We start from the raw sequence: 17678 nt of genomic DNA, 5'->3' as shown, positions 1-17678 counted from the left end.
CTGTTATACTGATTTACAATTGTTTTATCATATAAACCCTGTATTCTTAATCTCTCCTATCTTACCAAACACAGCCTCTTACCTTTCTTTTATTTTTTCTGCCCTGCTGAGCATGGTGGCGGGCTGATGGTAGTCTGTGAAAAGCTATGAATGAGAACTAAGCCTGGTCTCTGGGCCCGAGTGAGTGTTTTGTAATCAGGATTTGATGGACGTCTAGGTAGCATAGTTAAACAGATGTCTTTCTTTACTTTCAACTCAACTTCTAGAGGGTTGGAAAACAGAATCATGGACACCTGAGAGCACTTGACTGCCAGCGCCCTAGAAATGACATTAGTGCTTCTCCCTGGTTGTTAGCATCTCTACCTTGGGGAAGACTTCCGTATTTCCTTTTACGTGAAGAACTGGGGACAAGTTGGTTATAACCATTTCTCAGGGCCAGGCTGCAATGCCAAGCTCCCCCAGAGGGCCAGGCTGATGAAACACAGGCTTAATGGCAGGGAGACAAGATACCAGGTGCTTTGACTCAGGTCCTGCTCTGTCACTGACCGTATGCACTGGATGTAAGCTCAGCCGTCTCCGTGCCTTGGTTTCCCTGTTCATACACATCAAAGGTAATAACCTTCATTAGCCACTCGATCGTAAAGTGAGGTAATGGCTATGGAAGTACCTGGGACTAAAGGCATTAGACAAATGTGAGGCCTCACTGTCATTAAATATCGTGAGACAACAGAAACCAACTCGGACCCTTGGTCACCCTCTAGGCCGCTGATGTAATTGAAAAAGCTGTCATTGCTTTTAATTCAGGGAGTGCCAAGAAAAGAGCGCCCATGCTCAGCGTCTGCCCTGAAACCAGATGCCATTTCTCACCTTTCTTGCACCCCTTTTATATTAATATATGACTCGGATTCTGAAAATTGTCAGAAAATCAACAACAGTATAAAATGTCCGATTGGAACCGACATGACATCATCTATTCCAATTAGTCGCTCTCTCCCGGACAGTGTAGGGTGAGACGCTAGGCTCACAGGGATGCAAGCACACTCCGCTTGGGAGTGAGGATGTCCCAGCCCCGCCGCTTCACATCTAGTGATGGAGATTAATACATGCCTGACGCTCCGATGATGTGTGTGCTTCTCTTAAGGGCCCAGAAGCTCTCAGTCACACTCTGAAGGCCTGTGCAACTCTGGTGTGCACCGCAGGGCAGAAATTAGGTCTGTGTGTGTTTTGCATGTAAGTACATGCCAACATAGGCAACAACAGACATGTTTTCTACGCAACACTATGTTCATATAGAGGCAGTTTTTCATAAGTTGGTTAACAACAAAGAACAGAAATGGTAACGGCACACATCTGGATTTATTAAATGCACGTGAGCTATTAAACATCCATCTGGAGATTCTAATGGTATAAACAGCGGTTGCCAGTTACTACGGATTTTTTGTGCCCATACACAGAATAGCTTTCTCTTTAGTATCGCCATGTTGTACAACTCCAATGTGCACAATTCACGTTCCCAAGTTCGTGTTCGTGAACAGAACGTATTATATAAACATAGTTATCATAAGGTGAAAATATTTTCACCAGAACCCAAAATCGCATTCAATATAAGCCTGATAAATGTGCAACCTTTGCTGTAACTGTTGGTCTTATGCTCTAAAGCTCTGGGTACAAAAGGGAGCATGCAGCAGGGTCTTACTGCACATTAGTTGATGACCCCGATATTGAGCACAAGAAATATGTCCCCAAACAAAGACCTACACACAACCAGAACCGGAAGTCTTTTTCATTATGAAGCAATGGCAGAAAAAAATATAACTCATCAAAAGTCAAGAAATCAACCCCGCCTGGAAGTCTAGATAGCCCCTCACATTTTTAAAGATTTACCTGTGTTTTCCTTAAATTTAAAAATCACTGAGTAGTAAGTACACAAACCAGAAAAAGTTCTTTGAATCAGACTCTGTTAACCCTTGTAAGACACGGCCGGCTGCTTATCTATCAAGAGCCCTTTGTGATGCTATTTGCCTTCTTGGTCTTAGATTACACCTTAACCAGAGATGTTTAGACGTCCACAGCTCACGGAGGGGCCTGCCATGATTCCAACAGGGGCTTTTGGGGTTTCTGAGACCCCCCAAAAGTGAGTATCGGTGCCGTTCCTACACCAATGAGCCCAGATCCCGAGAACACAGCTTTGCATTAACTATAGTCATTCCCAAAACAGCACTGGCCACTCCAGGGAAGGACAAACCCTTACTTATTTCTGTTTTACAGGGTCACCTCTGCCAGGGGCCACCGTAGAGTAAGCAGGTTTCAGAAAATCAACAGAGCGATTTTGAGCCAGAATCCATAGTATTAAAAAAAACCCCCCAAATGATAGCAAGGTATTTGAAAAAACAACAACAAAACAACAGAGGGGATTTCAATCGACCGGGTGCATGATTTAAACACTCCGAGCATCAAAGCTCCTTCACGTCATCATCACCTCCTTTGAAGACACTGTCACCCAGCAGAGCAAATTGCAGCCCTGCTGCACTAACGGATCTGTTTCACTAAACGGAGAAGAAAACAGGCTTCGCAGCCCCCATGCCGGTTCCCGACAAGCACCCACATCTTCCACCCCATTCCAGAGGGCAGCCCCCACCCCAATCTTTCCCCCACATTTCGTCTCTAACAGCCCCCGCATGCACAGCTGACAAAAACTTGTTTCAAATTTCTCAACATTATCTGTTAAGGCAAAGATTATAGACGACCCAGTGTTGTACAGTCTCAGAAATTTGAATTTTTCAGGAAAACGGGACGACCAGAAGGGATGCTGTGTACAATGAAAACACACATCTCCCTTTCTTGGGAGCCAGGGCTCCATGTCGAACAAACAGCCCGCCACGTCGCTTACCCTCTCCACGCTGCGTCTTCTCAGAGATCCATACGGAATTTTCAGTAAAAGTCTCTGGGATCTGTTCGGAGCCACTGCGGCCTGAACCACCATGGTGTAGAGCCGTGTGTGAGAGTGTGAATGTGTGTGTGAGCGTGGGTGTGAGCGTGTGGGTGTGTGTGCGCTCCCAGCAAAGCGAGCAAAGAGACAGAGGCTTCCTCAGAGCTAAGTTATGGTCTCCTGGAGGTTTCCCAAATATCAAATAACTGGAAGAGGTTTTTTTTTTTTTTTGGACCATATGAGTCAAGATGTGGTTTGTCAGGAGGTGGGGGGATGGGGAGGAAGAGAAACAGCCCAAGGTCTGCAACTTCAGCGAGCTAGCGATCAGCAGCCTAGCCTCAGCCCCCTCCTGTCTGTCCCTGTCCGTCAGTCGTCAGTGAGACGGCACGTCCCAGAAGTCGGCAAGTGAAGCTTCTGGGAAGGGTGATCCAGATATGTCAACTTTGCTTCTGCCGGCTACAGATGGTAACCAGGTCAGTTGTCCTAATCAAAGCTCTATCAGACGAATTATTCAGCCCGTCACGTGACGCCAAAGGCCAGCGGCCGTACATACAGTAGGTCACATGCTCACCTTAAAAAGACTATTTGCAACATCACCATCTGGTGTGGAGATTAATGCGAAATACTGCGTTCGGATTTCACTTTCTTCTGAACACAGGAAAAATATTATATTGAAGACCCATGATATAGTGTACTGAGGACGGCGGGGCTGGTGGTTGCGGGGGGGCGCATCTTCACAGCTGTAAATTATATGTGTGACCCTGAGCACCGGACCCGCGTATCTGCTATTTTCCCTCCTGCTTTCCAAGGCATAGAAAATAAATGTGGGCATACAATTAATTATATATGTGAATGCAGTCTGCAAAGAGAAAGTGTGAGAGAAGGGAGGGAAAAATGTTTGTATCATATGGTTCAGATGAATGAAATCAAATATACCAGACGGAATTGCATTTGGCGCGTCCTCATTTAAATGTTTGTGTTAGAGAGCATTTATTTTTATGTGTGCCAGTAAACATGAAGGAGTTATGTTTGATTTTACAAGGCTCTGAAAAGAACTGTCGCAGCTCAAATTCATCCATCGCATTTGCTTATTCTTTGTAAATCTTATTGTATGATTCCATGTCAGGCACCCTTCTTGGACTGTAGGTACACGTGGTCTAAAATTTTAACTTTTCTGTAATATTTTGTAACTGATACCTTGTTCGCTTATGACCCCCCCATCTCTGCTCCTCCCTAAATTTGCTTATTTCTATAGCAGAGAAAATTACTATAAAGAAAAACAAGTAAGGGACTTCCAGGATTGGAGGTACTTTAGTTTTCTTCTTTTTAGTGTATTTCTACATCCGCTGCTCCTCTCCGTCCTGGGTTTTGTGAAAGGGGTGCCATTTCCTTTTGCAATAATCTCATGCTTTTTGAGATTATTACAGGAGCCTGGTATCACTCATCTGCTTTGGGAACCAGCTTTTATTTACTCCCTGCAGACCAGTTTATTGAAAACTATGGAAAAGAAAGTTCTGTTTATTCAAAGAATCTAATAGGAAGTGGGGGTGGGGCGCAGAGGGAAGATGTGGAGTTTTTGCATTGCTAGAAAATGAACAAGGAAAAAGACTCTTAGAAGGGGGTGCTCCTGGGGTGGGGGGGTGGGAGGGCTGGAAACGTGAGTCTGGTCCCCCAACGCAGACACACATTAAGAGGCAGTTAAAGAAAGCATCAAGTTGATGTGGGAAATTCCAAATATACAACAATCGGGCTTTGTTTGTAATTGGTTCCATATGTGCAGTCGGAGAGTCAGTGAGAGGGTGAGAGAGAAGGCGAGAGACAGGGAAGGATGGAAAGTTCTCCGGCACGACTCGCAGAGCATCTTTGGCGAGGTGGTTTTGGCTTACATAGCTTGTTTCTTCTTTCCCACTTCCTTCCTGCACTGCCTGCTTTCAAACTACTTTGGGGGTGGAAATAAATCTGGAACGATACCCAATTATTTAGCCCAATCAATAGAGTCTCTCTCCTTGAGAAAACCTCTCTGGATTCCATAACAGTTTTGAACAAAGGAGAGGCACATTTTCAAAACGCTTCTCTCTCCAGAGTCCTGGGATTTCTTCCTTCCAGTGCACTTTGAGAGGGGGCAATGGATCAGATCAACCGAGAAGTCACTGTCTCTTTCTTGACCCAGGCCAGGGCAAAGCCCCTGGGAGCCAAATTTATTTATATTTGACTAGATGTAACTTCCTGTTTCCCAGGGGTATTAATGAGCCTTCCACTGAAGGGCTTAAGGCTTCCTGGCACAGTTCAGATCATGAGGGACACTTTGATGAACTAAGTGCAAATAAAACAAGAACATATGCACTTGATTAAGGTTAAAATACATATAGAAGAGAACGTTCATGGAAACGAAAATAGCCCTGGGCCAGACTCCCACACATTTGAGCCCCACACATTCTACCTCCCCTGGGGGGTGGGGAGCAGAGTCGTTTCTCATATCAGCACAGGCGCCTCCTCACAGCTAATGGAGAGAAGGAGGTGGCTCAGGAGTCCTCCCCAGTCCCCACAGGGTAGCTGGCTACCTCCTCAGATTTGCAGGCTCTCAAAGCTTGTCCAAAATTATCTTTCTGATAGTCTTGCTGTGGGTGTTTGAGATTTACATTTAACAATAATTATTGAATCTAAAGTGTTTATTTCCAGAAGAAGACGACTGTTATCGTACAAATGTGTTTCCTGGGAGGGGATATGCACTCATACCTTTGCAGATATGACCACTGTAGGAGAGGTGAGGGGGACTAATATTTATTGAGTACCCAGCAGCTGCCAGAAAACGTGCCGGAAGGTCACCAAAAGGCTACCTCTATGGCAAAAATGTCTCATTATCCATATTCTATAGGTGATGAAACTGGGGGTCAGAGAAGTTGAGTAAGGTGACTGAGGTAGCACAGCTAGAAGTGGCAGAGCTAAGATGAAAATCAAAGTCAATTTGGTTGATTTCAGGGCATAACTTGGTCCATCACATTCTCCCCTGTCACAGAGGACTTTATCAGAGTGTGGCAGTTTGGAAATCCAGAAAGGAGGTGTATCCCTGGGCCCCAAGGGAAATGAAAAATATCTCTGTTTTTGAGAAAGAGAGAATTTAAATATAGGAATGGTGTCAGGTTGAGCAGTTCTAGGGTCTCTGGAACTTCTGCTTTGATGTCCTTTGGAGCTAAGGATGAGTGATGGCAGAGGAAAGAAGCCCACGGGAGCTGGGGAGGCAACATAACCCCTGGCCTGAGGGGTAGAGGGAGGAGCCAGTTCCTAGAGCCTAGGGCCTGGGTCACCTGGCAGAGGCTGGAACCCTGTGGACCCATCGGGTGGGACCCAACCTCCACTGAAGCCATCTGCCAAGGCTGAGTCGGGAGGTGGGGGATGCCCCGCTTCTCTCTTCGTGTTCCCTTCCAGTCTCCCACCAGCATCTTCCATGCACTGAAGCCAGCCAACGGACACGGAGCCATGGATACAGCCACACAGGCAGGGGAGGGAAAGAGAGAGGAATCGATCTGAGGGTAGACAGCCCAGGACCAGCCCTGCGGGACCAGGGGCACGGGAACAAAGGACTGGGAGACGGTGAACTAGGAGTAGCTGGACAAGAGGGACCAGCTGGAACAGAGTAGTACTTAGAGAGAGAGTGTTCTCGCCAGGGAGGTGGATGATGGGGTTGCTGTCCATCCAGGGAACAGTGTCATGGCCACAGGACGGATGGGGAAGATGCTATGGGGACAGGGTGTCAATGAACCCTACGGGACTTTACCTCAGACTTGGGACCGGCTGGCGCTGAATGATCCCGTTCACACTATTTTGTTCATTGGGCAGAATATGAAAAGAAGGGATAACAGGACAGAGGGATTTCGGGGGGGTAGGTAACTGAGGGTGCACTGCACGGTGAAGGGCCATGGTGAAGTTCCGGGTCAGAGGGCAGCCTGAAGCCACTGTGAGCCTGGAGTCTGGGGCAAAGGGCAGCGAGCTGAGAAGCGTTGGGAGGGTGAGCTGAAGTGTCCTTCCCGAAAATAAGCACAGAATCATTTCGAAAAATGGTGTCCCTTGTCTTTGGGTTCATTTTCATTCTTTCCGTGTAAAGGATGAAATATTGCTTACATTAAGGAAACAAAGACCATACATGGAAAGCTGATGGTATAGATGTCTCTTCTACATCCGTCTCAAGCCATTATTTCTTGTAAATTTAGCAGAATGTTAAAAAGGGGCTCTTTCTCAGTTTTATTGGGGTCTCAAGACAACAGGTGCAATCGTTCCCACTCTCCCCACATCCACACGAGGGCTTGTGAAGGAGGGGTCTGAGAGCAGGGTTGAAGCCCTGAGTTACCCTTGCCCTGCTGTCAGAGGAGGAGGAGGAAGAAAGAGGAGGGGAGAAGACGATGTCCCCTCACCTCAGGCCTGGTGAGAGGGCAGAGTGAGCTTCTTAAAGGCGAAGAGGTAGCTGAAGCAGCTGGTGGCAGCAAAGGGAAGCAGTGGCTTATCGGGAGTAACTTCCATCCCATCCTCTTGGGTCAGATGTGGGCTGCCCGAGGGAGCCAGTCTTGGCTCGTCTTTGGTCTCAGTGCCTGTGTGAAGGACCCCAAGGGAAAGAGGCAGGGTGTGGGGCCCAGAGCAAAGACAGGAATCCTAAATGACTAACTGAAGAGAGGCGTGCCTCGTGCAGGGGAACGGCAGTGAGAAACCCCCAGAAACGGGGAAGGGTGGGCGGGGCTTCAAAGAGCCCACAAGACGCTCAGCAAAGACAGGAGCTGGGTTCAAACTCCCGTCGGTCCCCGCCCTGATCTCTCCCACCCATCTCAGCCTTGGACGTGCTAGAGGCCGCTCACTGAGCAGGGGTGGGAGAGGACGGGAGTGGAGAAGGAGCCCACACACCCACCCTTCCCAGGGCGGCCATCACCCCACACCCACCCTGAGCTGGGGGAGGGGAGAAGCTGTAGGCTTGAGCGAAGTCTCCAGTTGTTAATTATCATCACGGGAAACAGGTGAGAGGCTAAATAGGCTGAATCAAACCAAACCACGCATGAAGAAAACATATTTTGAACCAACTTGGAAAATTCCTAGAGTAGAAAGGAGGGAAGTCCTCAAGAGACACCCTGTCTTTCTTCAATGTTCTGTCCCCATTTCCATTAGCTCCTAACTCAGCTAACCTGGGTGATTCATGTCACGGCTCATTAGAGTGAGCTGTGACTGAGGTTATGCAAACAGAAATACTGCCTACATCCATAATTTTGTGTTTGAAAAGTGGCTGGAATTTAGACCAAACATGAAACCCAATATCCCTAAGGGCAGGATGAAGAGATCAAGAAATGGCGTTATCACCAGACCTCAAACGCCCAGGGCCTGCGAGCTTACATGCAGTCCACAGGAGGGTTCAGGTTTCTCTTGGTTTCAAGTAAGATTTGCATTGATGTGGCACACTGTTGGCACTATCCATCTTTGGACAGACTTTTCTTCCTCCAATGGCATTTGGAAGAAACTGTGGGTAGAGCTGTAGCTAGCTTGGGTGGGCAGAGACATTTTTCCTTCCTTCTCTGCCTTTCCTCTTTATCTTTCTCTTCCTTACCTCCTTTCTCCTCTCCCTTCCTTCCTTTCTTCCTCTCTTCCTCCCTCTCCTCTTCCTCCTCCTCCCACTCCTCATCTTCTTCCTTTTTCTCTCTTCCTGTCTCTCTTCCTTTCAAACTTCCCTTGGGCAACATTGACTCCACCCTGGGCTTCATTAAATAGTTCTCCTCCAGGGACAGCCAGGCAAAGTTCACACTGAATTGTTCCGACTGACTCCTGAATATCATTGCTGGTCCTTGGCTGGGGTGTCTCTACTTCTTGCTTCTGAGATTCCGTTGTCTGTGCTCTTCTTGTATTCTATACCAAGCTCATATTGGCCTCGCCCTTGTCTAAATCAGTTTTGCTATTTCCTTTGACTGCTATGCTGCATCATTCTTTCAACAATAATTTTACTGAATGTCTAATAAAATAGTGGCAACCTCCTTATATGGCACATTCCATTGCAGGCACTATTCTAAAGTTTTTAAAATATGTTGATTCATTTAATTCTCCCAACACCTTATCAAATAGGTTCTTTTATTTCCCCTGGAGGAAGGTGGAGAAGCTGAGGCAGACAGAAGTGAAGGAGCCTGCCCAGGGCCAAACTGTAGGTGGCTTCAGAGTCCATTAACTGCTGAACTCTCCTGTATGGCTCCTATGTATCAGGTGCTGTGCCAAGAACTGAGGATACAAGGGAACTTTCGAAGATTGGAAAAGTTTTCTTTTGTTCCTCAAACTGAGCTCCTCTCTGTGATGCCGTGTCCGTAGTGAAATGAAAGAATCTTATGCCTGAGTTTGTACCTGGAGGGTAACTGAACACCCAGCCCACAGGATGAAATGAAATAATGTTTGTGAAATTTCTTTGTAAATGGCACACGCGCACACACACACACACACACACACACAATCTGTCTCCACTCTCAATTCTGCACACTGTTTTCCTGTTGCCTGTGTTGACACAACAGCCTTCTACCTCTTCATACATGTTCTGCTATGATGTCCACATTTCATCTGTCTGAATTCCTTAAAGGTCATTCAGCTTAGCCACATATTTGGGGTGATAAAAGAGGCTTCTTCTTGGACTTTTGAGAACTCCTTGTTTACTATGTTTCATTTGAGTAACTAGGAATATAGAATTAATTAGCCCAGAATAAGACCCTGTATCCCCATCAACTCAGAAAACACACTTCCCACCACAAAGGAAACCAGACCTTACATCCTTCCAGGATAGGGAAGAAAATGCAGCATTTGCTGGACGGAAACCTTATCTGCTAATCATGCATCCCGGAATCTCATTCAACCTTTGTGGCAATGATCAAGCTGTAGAGGATGTCAAGTGGGAAATATTAATGGCCCATGTGGAGGATTAGTCTCTACCTGTCTTAGCATCCCTTGCTTCATGGCCATCAAACACCGCACTCAGCAGCATGCTGGCAGGGTTATTCAACTCTTCACCCTCAGCACAAGGGAGCAGGTAGAGACCTTGCTTGCAAGCAGCAGACAGATATTATTCCTCTGCACAAAGTTCTTTCACATCTGGCCTGGATCTGATGTGCCCCCATCAGAGCTCTACTTGCTCTTCCCAGCGTGAGGCTGGATCAGGCAGTCAATGGCTGAAGCCTGGGCTAATGGCTATTCTGCATGGGGGTAATGGCTTATTGCATACGCTGTTAGGAGTGATGTCATGTCCAGGTCCTGAGGAATCAATAAGATTGCCAGGATGTCTGTGTGATTAAGCAGGTAATAAGCTGACCTGTGTGGGGCTGGCTGTGTAGATTGGCTTTCGAGACCATTTTACAAAGCCTTTTTTCACGTGCTATCCATCCATGTGGATGGATTTTGATAACTCGCATTGATTTGCCATATTTGCAAAGTGCAGTTTGCACAGGGTAAACTGTGCAATTGCACCTAGAATGGCAAAATAAATAATGTCCTTATCTGTGGTATTGACGACCTAGGATTAGCTGAATATGTATATAGTCACCTCCAAACAGAGTCAATGGATGTTGACTTTTGATTTTTCCTAGGCTTAGCTCTCAAATTTCAGGCATGTTAGATAAGCATTGGGTAGTAAATGGTCAACTTTTAAATCTGCTTCTAATTTCTGTGCTTCCTTTTTCCAGGAGAAAAAGTTTAACATGCAATTTTCTTCAATAGGAGAATGGTCCATCTTGGTGTAAATAATCCTGCTGGTGCTCAAAGGGGGATGGCTTTCCCTTGGGCCATCAGATTGCTTTCTTTCTTATGCCCAGGAATGTGTCACTCCCAAGGGCAACTGCCCATTGCCCAGGGGTCCCTGGGATAAGCCACATGGTCTGTATTTCCCCAAGGTGAGGGAAGAAAGCATTTGATCTGTTAGAAAGATGGATGCCTAGAAGTCTCACGTCATGGAAATATGGTTTATCTTGACACCATACATAAGGCTCCCAACATCCCGTAAGTCAAAATGCCAAGGGGTTCCCCAGTAGAGGATCATGTCTAGAAGGGGCAAAATATCTTCAATGGACAAATCCTTGGATGTAAATGAGGATGAGTAGGGCATTCAAACTATTACTATTGCTTGGGGGTACTCCATTTTATTTGAATTTTAAATCTCGATATCGTGAATGCAGATAATAGACTTGTGAAATTAAACGAGATGGTAGAATCACATGTGTGGGAATAAGGGCAGTAAGAAATGACTTTGGGACCCGATTCTGGCTTGTATATGATAAAAAAAGTATATTTTAGACCTTATTCTGCGAGCAAGAGGGAGTCATTAAAAGTTACTTTTTGGAAGGAAGTGATAGCATCTAACCTGAATTTTTTGAACTTGAGTGATAAAGGATGAGTGGGAAAATGGAGAGCCAGGATGTGTTAGAGGCAAGAGAGCAGGTACAAGGTTATTGCAACTGTCCAAGTAAGCAATGAGTAAGTCCAGAACTCAGGCAGTGGTGAAAGGTTGAATACGAGATGTTGGGGAGTTATAAGTGATGCAGGGAGGTATACAGTGCTCCTCTGTACTGAACAACTAGCGGAAGAATGGTCCTATTAGTTAAGGTAAGTTCACAGGAGGAGGGGAAGGTTTGAGGAGAAGATAATGAGTAGCTGTGGACATGCAGACCTTCTGGTGTCTGAACACTGTGACCCAAAACTTAAGAGGGTAGTCAAGCCTGGAAATGGAACTCTGGATTCCAGCAGCAGACAAGTAACCACTAGACAAGTTATTAGTTGAGTGTGTGAGGGTAGACATTCAAGAACACAAAAATATGCTTCTCCTACACATTTTCTCAGGAGTTTACCGGAAGATAGTGTCCAGTCAAAGAAAGTTAAATCTACAAAGAGGGGGATATGAGTTCCAAGAAAAGGAGAACTGATCACAGGAAAGGTGCAAAGGGAGTTCCCAGAATAATGGAAAAGAGGAGACTCAAGAAGACAGTCATGCAAGAGACGTAGAGAGGAGCTAGGGCAATTGATATGGGAGGATGGAGGGACCCAGGAAGGATGTCTAAAAAAAAGGAGAATAGGTTAAGCATCTGATGAGATTACCAAATTGAGAGGAGATATACAGCTCTATTGAAGATCTTAGAGAAAAATGACTAATGGGTACACAGAATATTAAGACACCAATGAAACAGGGAAATTACTATTTTATAATAATAACAAGGCACCATAAGCTTATAAAATCCAGGATATGTAATCATAATATACGATATTTCTCAGGTGTAAACAATATATTGGTAGTCATAACGAAACTGAATTTTGATTTAAATTGATAGATATATTGAGAAGAGAGAGGGGAAGACACGTGGGCATGTTTCTAAGAATGAGGAGTAAGGCTTTAAGTAATTTAAAACCTCATCTTTCAAGGTGGCAGCATAAAATGCAAAAAAATTGAGTAATTAAGAAATCGCCATATAAACATATCGTTGAGAAACCTGGAGTTCAGCGGCAGAAGCAACAGCTGAAAGAGATGTCCACGGGTGCCTCAGAGATTGGGACAAAGGGTCTGAAACCTAGTGTTTTTCTTTATAAGCCTTCTAGTACTCTTCAACTTTGAAATATTATGAATCTTCCCATGCACATGGGTTATTTTGATGAAAATGAGAATTAAATTGTAAACAGAAGGAGCAATGTTACAGGCGGTTTGAGCCAGATAAGGACGGAGAGCAGCGGGCGGTAATTTGAAGTCACCGATGGCCTTGAGAAGGTGCACATTGCCTGCTGGCAGGAGAAGCCAGCTGTGGAAGGGAGATCTGCAGCTGCCCAGGCTCTTTAGAGAGATTTGAGTCTAGATATTGGGTTATTTAATCCAAGAAGTCATGTTTTTGACGACCTGCTTGATTTCCTGTCTTCTTTTCCTTCATTGTGTGTTACAAGGCTCTTAGTCTCTGGATGTGCTGTTGATGTGGCTGCAAAATGCAAAACTTCCAAGCTATACCTGGGAAAAGAACACCTTAAATCCTTTGAAACAAGGTAAGAATTGACAGACAAAAGGAAACAAGACAAATACATCAGCAAGGGCATTGCCGACAATTCTGGAGCTAGTCCTGAATGGTCATTCGTGCCCTTTGACTGATCTCACCTTTTGTGGTCTTTACTTTGGTGCAACATTGTGTGCATATGTGTGTGTGTGTGTGGATGCATGAGTACCAGAGTGGTGACAACTAATTATGAAACACCAGGTCTGACACGTCCCTTTTATCTCATCTTGCAGAAGCCTTGCATTCCCACAAAACCCCCAGTGGCCCTTTGTAATCCTGGAAAAGAAGTGTCAATATGGAAACAGCTGTTCTTGAGATAGTGGGATGATATCCTAATGAGCATGCTATGAGCTATAGAGGAAACCCAAGGCTAATGGGACTCTGAAGCAAATATTCTTTCTAGACAATTAGACTCGTGTGAGAAAGCCTGTGGTCCCTGGCAAGCTGAGAGTGGAAACACTGGCCTGTAGATGGTGTCAAGTCTCCTTTCATTCTTCTGTGGGTTTTTATCCTCCCAAGCCCTGTGGGATGTTGGACACTCCCCCTGGCTTTCTCCTGGGTGGGGGGGCTGGAAAGGTGTCCAAAGTCACCTTGCTCAGCCATCCCACCAGGGAAGCCCAGCTGGAGAGCAGAAGAGGCCAAGCACCGGCCTGCCCCCCAGGGCTCCATACCCTGTTGACTGCAGAGCTTGGAACCAGGTGCCTGCTGTCACCTCCTGCCATTAGCCAGCAGGAGAAATAGCCCCGAATTGATGTAGGTGAGGCAGGGAGTGAAAGCTATGCTTCGACAGAAACAAAACCCCTGATACTTCAAGGGGAAAGTTTAGGTGGTAATAATGAGAGAGTGTTAGGGGCAAAGAACTTTTGTCAGTCAGGAACTTAAAACAGATGCACTTTCCAGGGAAAGGCAAAGGGAAGAAGAGACTAACTCACCGAGTGCCTCGTTTGCGTCAGGCACGGCCCTGGGTACTTGCTCTAAATGACCTCTTTTAAATCTCCCCTATGATCCTGTTAGCTGGGTAATATTAGGGACACTTTATTGATGAGCAAATAAAAGCTCAGAGAGGTCGGAAAGATTCAACGCTTGCCAACAGTCACATGACTAGGAAGCGGAGACCAGCTGAGCTGGGATTGAGATCCAAGTCCATGTGACTTTAAAACTCATTCTCAGTATTCTTTAGAGATGTGTACATGGAAATACGTCAGAGCATTCTGTTCTTAACAAGGCTTTCCCTTTACCAGAGCCAAAACAAATGGAGTTTTAGCAGAGGCTAAGCTCCTGGTGGAAGAGAAATACCCAACTCCAGCCTTCTCCACCCATCCTGTCTTATCGAAGGGAGGAAAGAATCTGAGAAGCACTGTTGAAGTTCACAGTTGAAGAACACGGTTCTCACTAAAAGACTGAGACCTAGCAGAGGACAATGGAACGCTTCCCCTCCCCCCCACGCCTTCCCACCATATCCCCAAAGGCCTATTGACCACAGTTCCTTTGACACAGTACATCATGTCCACCTGTCAACAAGAAATTACAAGGCATACTGGAAGGCAAAAATCGCAGTTTGAAGAGACTGAATAAGTATCAGGACCAGAGTCAGATGTGGCAGGAATGTTGAAATGATCAGACCAGGATTTAAAAAAAAAAACTATAGCTAATATCCTAAGGGCTTTAATGGAAAAAGTAGACAATATGGAAGAACAGATGGATAGCGTAAACAGAGAGATGAAAATTCTAAGAAAGAATCAAAAAGAAATGCTAGAGATCAAAAACACTGTAAGAGAAATGAAGGTTGCCTTTGACGGGTTCATTAGTAGATTGGACAAGGCGGAGGAAAGAATCTCTGAGCTTGAGAATATGACAATAGGAATTCCTAAAATTGAAAAGCAAAGAGGAAAAAAGCTGATAAAAAAAGAATAGAATATCCAAGAACCGTGGGACAACTGCAGAATGTGTAACATATGCGACATGGGAAAGAGAAAAAGGAACAGAAGCAATATTTGAAGCAAAAATGATTGATCATTTCCCCAAATTAATGTCAGACACCAAATCACAGAAATAGAAAGCTCAGCGAGCACCAAGCAGGATAAATGCCAAAAGCACTCCCCAGCACCTAGACATGTCATAGTCAGACTTCAGAAGATGAAAGACAATCTTGAAAGAAGCCAGAGGAAAAAACCACCTCACCTAGGAGCAAAGATAAGAATTACATTTTACTTCTCCTCAGAAACCATGTAACCGAGCAAGCAAGGAGTGAAATATTTCAAGTGTTGAGACAAAAACCCCACTAATCTAGAATTCTGGACGCTGAGAAATCATCCTTCAAAAGTGAAGGAGAAATAAAGACTTTCTCAGACAAAGAAAAATTGAGGGAATTTGTTGCTTTGTGGGAAATGTTAAAAGAAGGTCTTCAGAGAGAAGGAAAATGAGATGGGTCAGAAACCCAGACCTACATAAGGGAAGGAAGAGCATCAGAGAATGAATAAATGATGGTAAAATAAAAAATTTTTATTTTACTTATTCTTAATTGAATCTAACAGATAACAGTTTGTTCAAACTAATAATAACAACAATATATCCAATTATGGATGCTCATGTGAATATATATATACTATTTACATATATATATTTGTATATAAGTGAAATAAATGATACAAGGGACAGGAGGGAGAAGGAATCAGGATATTTTGTTATTATAAGGTATTTGCTCTTCCCATGAAGTGGCATGATTTCATTTGAAAGTGGACTTGAATTAGTTGTAAATGTATATTATAAACTCTAGGGAAACCACTAAAAATTTTTTAAAAAATAGTATAATTGATGTGCTAAAAAAGGAGAGAAAATAGAATCACATAAAATGTTCAATAATTACAAAAGGCAGAAAAAGTGTACATGATGAAAATAGGAACAAGGAACAGGGACAACAAACAGAAAACAGTAACAAATATGGTAAATATTAATCCAATTATATCAATATGTAATCACTTTAAATGTCAATGATCAAAATACACTAATTAAATAATAGACAGATATTATCAGAATGAGTCAAAAAACAAGACCCAACTGTATGTCTTCTACAAAAACCCACTTTGTATATAGAGACACATATAGATAGAAAATAAAGGGATAGAGAAAGAGATACTATGCTAACGCTAATAAAAAGAAGTTGGAAGTAACTACCTTCATTTCAGATTTAGCAGACTTCAGAGCAAGTAAAATTATCAGGGATAAAGAGGGGCATTACACAATGATAAATAGGTCAATTCTCTAAGAAGACATAATAATTCTTAATATGTATGCCCCTAACAACAGAATGTCAAAATACATGAGGCAAAAACTAATAGAGTTGCAAGAAGAGAAAGATGAATCCATTACTATAGTTGAACACATCAACATGCCTCTATCAGAAATGGACAGATCCAGCAGGCAGAAATTCAGTAAGGACACAGATGAACTCAACAACACCATTAATCACCTGGATATAAGGGACATCTATAGACTACTTCATCCAACAACAGCAGAATGCGCATGCTTTTCAAGCTCCCATAGAACATTTGCCAAGATAGACCACATTCTGGGCTATGAAACACACCTTAACAAATTTTAAAGATTAGAAATCATACAATGCCTTCTCAGACCACAGTGGAATTAAACTAGAAATCAATAACGAAAAGATATCTGGACAATCCCCAAATACTTGGAGATTAAACACCATGCTTCTAAATAATACATATGTCAAAGAAAAAGTCTCAGAGTAATTTAAAAACTATTTTGAACGAAATGAAAATAAAAACACCTATCAAAATTTGTGTGATGCAGTGAAAGCAGTGCTTAGAGGGAATTTATAGCATTGAATGCATTGTTAGAAGAAATATCTAAAAATCAATAATATATACTTTCTGCTTAGGAAAGTAGAAAAGGAAGAGCAAATTAAATCCAAAGTAAGCAGAAGAAAAGACATAATAAAAATTAGAGCAAAAATAAATGAAATTGAAAACGGGAAACCAATAGAGAAAATCAACAAAACCAAAAGCTGGCTCTTTAAAAAGATCAATAAAATTGACAAGATTCTAGCCAGGGTAACTACAAAAAAAGGTAGAGGACACAAATTACTAGTGTCAGAAATGAAAGAAGAGACATCACTTCATATCCCTTAGATATTAAAAGGATAATAAAAGAATGCTATGAACAAATCTGTGCCCACAAATTGATAATCTAGATGAAATGGTCCCATTCCTTGAAAGACACAAGCCGCCAAAACTTGCAGAAGAAGAAATAAAATCAGTAACTAATAACCTTCCAAACAGAAAGCATCAGGCCCAGATTGGTTCACTGGTGAATTCCACCAAACATTTATGGAAGAAATTATACTAATTCTCTACTATCTTTTCCAGAAGATAGAAGCAGGGGGAATACTCTCTAATTCCTTTAAGAAGGCTAGCATTGCTCTAATACCAAAACAAGACAAAGACATTACTAAAAAAGACAACTATGGACCAACATCTCTGATGAACATAGATGTAAAAATCCTCAATAAAATAGTAGCAAATTGAATCCAATTATGTATAAAAAGAATTATACACCATGACCAAATGGAATTTATCCCAGGTATACAAGGTTGATTCAACATTCAAAAATTAACTAATGCAATCAATCACATCAAAAAGCTAAAGAAAAGTCACAAGATCACATGAATAGATGCAGGGAGCATTTGATAAAATCCAACACCCATT

At 43.5% G+C, this 17678-nt stretch overlaps 1 protein-coding gene and 1 long non-coding RNA gene across 21 annotated transcripts in view; one reads left to right on the top strand and one right to left on the bottom strand.

Moving 5' to 3' along the window:
* FRMD4A (FERM domain containing 4A) overlaps positions 1-17678 on the bottom strand; it is a 586106-nt gene that overhangs the window by 302890 nt on the left and 265538 nt on the right. For 2 of the 20 annotated variants that reach the window (XM_070601146.1, XM_070601141.1), the window contains exon 1: positions 2891-3152. The exons of the other annotated variants lie outside the window; for them this stretch is intronic. In XM_070601146.1, the coding sequence (XP_070457247.1) occupies positions 2891-2983 (93 nt within the window). In that variant the 5' untranslated portion in view covers positions 2984-3152. Of the gene's footprint in view, positions 1-2890; positions 3153-17678 lie in introns of those variants that run through there. 20 annotated transcript variants of the gene reach the window in all.
* Positions 3249-15959, top strand: LOC139080480 (uncharacterized). Its single transcript, XR_011535016.1, has 3 exons — positions 3249-3402; positions 12848-12943; positions 14193-15959. It is a non-coding gene; the product is annotated as an uncharacterized lncRNA (long non-coding RNA).

Source organism: Equus przewalskii, chromosome 30, assembly GCF_037783145.1.
Source record: "Equus przewalskii isolate Varuska chromosome 30, EquPr2, whole genome shotgun sequence".
NCBI lineage: Eukaryota > Metazoa > Chordata > Mammalia > Perissodactyla > Equidae > Equus > Equus przewalskii.
The sequence above is the reverse complement of the archived record's forward strand: the minus strand, read 5'-3'. Positions and strand labels throughout refer to the sequence as shown.